The sequence below is a fragment of the Cervus canadensis genome, chromosome 4 (assembly GCF_019320065.1).
Source record: "Cervus canadensis isolate Bull #8, Minnesota chromosome 4, ASM1932006v1, whole genome shotgun sequence".
NCBI classification, from domain to species: domain Eukaryota; kingdom Metazoa; phylum Chordata; class Mammalia; order Artiodactyla; family Cervidae; genus Cervus; species Cervus canadensis.
Genome location: NC_057389.1, coordinates 99,702,646 through 99,709,006, shown reverse-complemented (window position 1 = coordinate 99,709,006; position 6,361 = coordinate 99,702,646). Strand labels below are relative to the sequence as shown.

General features: G+C 36.2%; 1 protein-coding gene across 1 annotated transcript; it reads left to right on the top strand.

The window, feature by feature from the left end:
• Nucleotides 1-4,139: 4,139 nt before the first annotated feature.
• LOC122439333 (olfactory receptor-like protein OLF4) lies at nt 4,140-6,333 on the top strand. Its single transcript, XM_043464408.1, has 2 exons — nt 4,140-4,151; nt 5,365-6,333. The coding sequence occupies exon 2, from the start codon at nt 5,380-5,382 to the stop codon at nt 6,331-6,333; it is 954 nt and encodes a 317-aa protein (XP_043320343.1). The 5' UTR covers nt 4,140-4,151; nt 5,365-5,379.
• Nucleotides 6,334-6,361: the final 28 nt, after the last annotated feature.

Sequence of the window (6,361 nt, the reverse complement as noted above, 5' to 3'; positions counted from 1 at the left end):
GTATTTGTAATATTTATTGCTGTCTTCAGGTTGTTTTTCAATCTTGTAATCCTTTGTGTTTCTGCCAGCAAAACTAGAGTATTGCTTTTGCTACCAGTTGAAAAGTTCCAACCTCAATCACCATGACAGTTCTTTTTTACCAGGCTGATGAGTGTAACGCATTTCTTGTTTTCTTAAACTACTGCACAGTTTCAGCAAAATTTACGTATATTGAATATCATTACTGTTTGCTTATTACTACTATGTGCCCATATATTACTTGCCCATTTTTCTATTACCTTCAGCATTCCAAATGATCTCTACTGATCATTCTTGCTGAGTGGAATTTTGGAGGGAGTATACCCCTTCATTTTTTTTTTAATGATGTCTGAGATATGGGACCAATTTCATATTCTTCCAGATAGATAACCATTTACTCCAGGTTTTAACAACCCACACTTTTTCTACTAAATTGAAATATAATCTGGCCATATGGTAAATGTCCATATACAATGAGGTCTAAGTTTGTGAGGTCAGTTCTATCAATCACATTATGTTTTCTCCTACTACTTTTTATACTTGAAAGATTTCTGTATCCTTATTAGGAATGACATCCTTTTATATTTATTGTGTTCTTCTTAAAACATTTGCTTTTCCTTACTGCTACATTTTAGCCTTTTGTGGTGAGATCTATTTTGTAAAATAGCAATCACCTCATCCCCTCTTGTGGGAGACATTCTTTTGCATTCAGCCAACTACTGCCTCTTTCTCATTGGAATTCATTTATGTTTATATAGGTGAAAAGTATAACATTAAATACTGTTCCTTCAGCTTTTCAAGAAGTATATTTTTATAATTTTAATTCTTAGATCTTTGTCATTTTACTCTTTAATGAGAGAATCATGTTGATGTGATTAAAATTTTACTCTTCAAGGTATTATTTCAGAAATAAGTCATAAATTTTTATTAAATGTCATTAAAAATAATTATTTTAATCCATTAGATTTGCTTTTATTTTCCTCATTATTTTTTCTTATTTTATGAATTTTCTTTTGTATAGTTTTTCCTATACAGATGCACACATTTTGAATCAACAAAAATGAAACTATGGGGTCTCTTTTCTGGATTGTAAACAACAAGGGAAAGGCCTAATACAATAAAATAAATGCATGAATCATAAATAAATCATTTAAATATATGAATCTTCATAGCCTGGAGGACTTCAAGGAATATGACTTGGTAGGACTTTATGGAATATGACCTAGGAGCACTTTGCATGCTGAACAAGGAGGGTGGTGGGAATTGCCTTTTATAGGAACCATAGTTTAAATTTAACAATCTCAACATATTTTTTCTATCATTGACCTAGTAACAATTTAATGATAAAGAATATGAAAGATAGTCAAAATTATAAGTAGCATAGTCACATTATGAAATATTATGTAACAACCAAAATAGTTACATTAATTAATTACTCAAGCAAAGAAACATAGGTCTAGAGTATACCCATTGGATGTGTCAAAAAAAAAGATCAAAAACCAAAGCTCAATATTAGCGGAAAATAATGTCACAAAGAAAACTGAGATAAGGACCAGCACATCCACTTTGCACATATTAAACAACTGTGGTCAAATGTGCATGGATATGTACAGGAATAACAGATCAGGAAGATAAGGTAGATATCACTGTGAGGCAAGTGGAGCAATAAAGGTTCAGTCAGTGTGTGGTCCCTAGAGTCTGAGGTCACTTCAGAATCCACACTGCTGCTTATTCTTTCTGCAACCTTACTCTTCTATTGGGCTCCTCATTCATGTTGTTTACCTCTCATTACCAGGATTTCCCTTTTTAAACTAGTCTTGCCTTTACTGAGGTAGATTCTTGAGATCTAGACTATATCTAAAATCTATGCCTTTATTTTGTGGTCCAGCATGCTTGCTCATAGAAACAAAGAAATACAACAATATGCACACACTTGCATGACTAAACAAAGAGAACTATGCAACAACCTTGCATGTTCCCCTTACTATGCATTTGTGATCATCTCTGAGTTTTTCTTTTGTAACTTATTGGTACTACTCTATTTGATTCTTAATATCATAGTCTGAAACCCTAATGGGTCCCAATCTCAGTATATGGACATTTCTCTGACATATCCTCCTTACTTGTGTTAGTACAATTGATCCTCTATATCTGCAGCTTCCACATCTGTTGGTTTGCTGATTTGCAAATCAAAACTATCCAGAAAATTTCAGCAAGTTCCAGAAAGCAAAATTTGAATACACTATGCACCAACAACTATTTACAGGACATTTCTCTGTTATTAGGTATTATAAGCAACATAGAGATGATTTAAAATACAGTACACTGAGGATATATGTAGGCTATGTGCAAGACTACACTATACCATTTTATATGAGACTTGCTCACCCTCAGATTTTAGTATATGCAGGAAGCCAATGCTCCATGGATAGAGGGACACATTTCTGTGCTTTCTTTCATCATTGCCAATTTTTCTGAAAATAACTTCCCTCACTCTTTCTTGCAATATATGTTATCTATTCAGTTACCTTTCCAAGCAAACTAAATCTGATGTGGAAGAGTGGTGAGTAAGTATAGCATTGCCATGTTCCTCTGGGAACTCACAGTCTGGAGATGGATAAAAGACATGGACATAAATAAAATTTTCAAAATGATAACACTTCTATCAAAATTAAGTGCACAAAGTGTCTTTTTTCTATGAAAATATTAAGAAGAAAATAAAGCTTCATAAAATAGATAAATCTTGGCAGTCAAAAAGTGTAGATGGAGATTTGGATATGAAAAGGAGGTAAAAACTTCCAAATAGACCTGTGGTGAGACTCCAAGAAGAGAGAAACAGGTGAGTAAAGTCACTGAGCATCAGTGCTGCAGGGTCAGGGGAAGCGGTCAGTCAGGTTCAGGGTTTGTGAGATCTGTGTGGATGAGGGCAGGGCAATGTGAAGGTGGAGCTGGCAGACAGGTCTCAGAGATTCAGGCTTCAGGTTTGAGGCTAAGGGATTTTGTCTTCATTCTCCATTGAAATGTCACAAAGGGGAGAGGAAGTTTGAGGATCAGCTTTGCAATATAGAACATTTATCTGGATCAAAGTGAATATAGGGCTAGAGAGGTGCCAGTCAGTGACAGATGGAAGAGACAACAATGAATAGGAAAAAAAACAACTGTGAAACTGGGGACCAAGAAGTGAAGAAACGGAGACACTGGGGGAGCAGAAAAAAATGCGCCTCATTTTAGCCTAAGTGTTAACCATTCATTTACCAACAGGAAAACTTCAATCTGTCAACTACCTTAGGATGATTGATACTGTTCTCCCCACTATTTGAACGATGATATTAACATTTTGAAAGGTTAAGTTGGCACTCTCCAGGTTTAAAAAGCTAAGGAGTGGTAGATCTGAAATTCAAATCCAGATTTCCTGATTCAAAAGTTTTGCATTTCATATCATTAAGTAAGTTCTTCTCATATGATCCCTTGTATTTCAGCAGCATCAGCTGTAATTTCTCCTTCCCCATTTTTGATTTTGTTGTTTTGAGTCCTCTGCTTTTTTTCTTGAGGAGTCTGGTAAAAGGTTTATCAATTTTATTTATCTTCTCAAAGAACTACCTTTTAGTTTTATTGATCTTTGCTACTGCTTGCATCAATTCTATTTTGTATTTTCTGCTCTGATCTTTATGGTTTCATTCCTTCTACCTAAGGGTTTTGTTTGTTCTTCATTCTCTAGTTGCTTTAGGTGTAAGTTTAGATTGTGTTTTTTTCACTTATTTTTATTAGTTGGAGGCTAATTACTTTACAATATTGTAGTGGGTTTTGTCATACATTAACATGAATCAGCCATGGAGTTACATGTATTCCCCATCCCAATCCCCCCTCCCACCTCCCTCTCTACCCGATCCCTCTGGGTCTTCCCAGTGCACCATGCCCGAGCACTTGTCTCATGCATCCAACCTGGGCTGGTGATCTGTTTCACCCTAGATAATATACATGCTTTGATGCTGTTCTCTCGAAACATCCCACCCTCGCCTTCTCCCACAGAGTCCAAAAGTTTGTTCTGTACATCTGTGTCTCTTTTTCTGTTTTGCATGTAGGGTTATCATTACAAATAGATTGTTTATTTAAAACTTTTCTTGTTTCTTGAGGTGTGATTGAATTACTATAAACTTCCCTCTTAGAACTGCTTTTGCTGCATCTTCTAGGTTGTGGGTCATTATGTTTTTGTTGTCATTTGAATCTCTGTATTTTTTTAAATTTCCTCTTTGATTTCTTTAGTGATCTCCAGGTTATTTCAGTAGCATGTTGTTTAGGTGCCATGCATTTTTCTAGCAGTTCTTTTTCCTCTTGTTGATATCTATCTTATAGGGTTGTGGTCGGAAAAGATGCTTGATACAATTTTAATTTTCTTAAATTTTCCAAGGCTTGATAGATAGATGTCATCTATCCTGGAGAATATTTCACATGTACTTGAGAACAAACTGTATTTTGCTGCTTTGGGGGGGAAATCTTTAAATTTCTAATTTGTGGCCTATAATTGTTCATAGTAGTCTTTCATGATCCTTTGTATTTCTCTGGAATCAGTTGTAACAACACTTCTTTCATTTCTGATTTTTGTTTATAAGTGTGCTGGCCATTCTTCTGCTGGCATACACTTCCACACACAACCCTGTGTGTCCGTCCTATTCTTAACTGAAGTCACTGTTCAAATGTCAACTTGTTTGCCAGTCTTGCCTAAACACTCATTAAAACCACAATGCATTATTCACTCTCGTGTTTAGATTTGTTTTCCATTGTTGTCATATCACTCGTCCTCATCTGAAGTGGTGTAGAATTTTATTATTTCCTTATATACATTTTCTCCATCAATGAATTGTAGGGATTTTTGTGCTTCCGCATCCATTACTCACAGTCTAGTTAGTGCCCAAAATGTGACCAGACTTCAATGTACTTTCCTTACATACAAGAAGGATTTCTTATTAAAAGTATAAAATTCCTGTCCCCTTAGAGAAAAAGCTGATTGGGACAGAAATTCCATATCATAAGTGACACAGAATATCCCAAAACAAGGCTCTGTAACAACCTAGAGGGGTGGGATGGGGAGGGAGGTGGGAGAGAGGTTCAAGAGCCAGAGGACATAGGTATACCATGTTGATCTTTGGCAGAAATCAACACAATATTGTAAAGCCATTATCATTCAATCAAAAATAAATAAATTTAATTATAAAAAAGAAAGCCAGATCCATACAATGAATATCAAAATTAATGTATTGACTGAAAAGTACATGTGGTAGCATTTAGAATATGTGACTAATGTAAGTTCATTTGAATATTAATCATATTATTTGCTTCTCTCCTCAGAGTCACAGCCAGCATATGGAATCAAGAAATAAAACAAGAATTTCAGAATTTTTACTTCTGGGATTTTCAGAGGAACAAGGAATAAAGCCCCTCATATTTGGACTTTTCCTTTCCATGTACCTGGTCACCGTCTTTGGAAACCTGCTCATCATCCTGGCTGTCAGCTCAGATCCCCACCTCCACACCCCCATGTACTTCTTCCTCTCCAACCTGTCCTTTGTAGACATCTGTTTCACCATTACCACCATCCCAAAGATGCTGTGGAACATCCAGTCACAGAACAAAGCCATAACCTATGAAGGCTGCATTATTCAGATGTATTTTTTCATACTCTTTGTATGTTTGGATGACTTCCTCCTGACCGTGATGGCCTATGACCGTTTTGTGGCCATCTGTCTGCACTACATGGTCATCATGAACTCCCAGCTCTGTGGACTGCTTGTGTTGGTGTCCTGGGTGATGAGTGCTCTGAATTCCTTGTTACAAAGCTTAATGGTATTGCGGCTGTCCTTTTGTACAGACTTGGAAATTCCCCACTTTTTCTGTGAAATTAATCAGATGGTCCGACTTGCCTGTTCTGATACATTTTTTAATGACATGTTGTTTTATTTTGCAGCTGGCGTGTTTGGTTTTTTAACCCTCACTGGAATTCTTTACTCATATTCTAAGATAGTTTCCTCCATAAGAGGAATCTCATCAGCTCAAGGGAAGTATAAAGCATTTTCCACCTGTGCATCTCATCTTTCAATGGTCTGCTTATTTTATTGTACAAGCCTAGGAGTGTACCTTAGCTCTGCTGCTACCCAAAGCTCACACTCAAGTGCAACAGCCTCAGTGATGTACACTGTGGTCACACCCATGCTGAATCCCTTCATCTACAGTCTGAGGAACAAAGATATAAAGAGAGCTCTGGAAAGAATCATTGAAATGGCAGCTACAAAAGGTCCAACTGTTTTGGGGCTGAAGTAGTACTGTGATTTCAGAACTGAAATAAAGG

Coding starts and splice junctions, on each gene's coding strand:
- LOC122439333 (XM_043464408.1), top strand. CDS start 5,380: ATGGAATCAAGAAATAAAACAAGAATTTCAGAATTTTTACTTCTGGGA.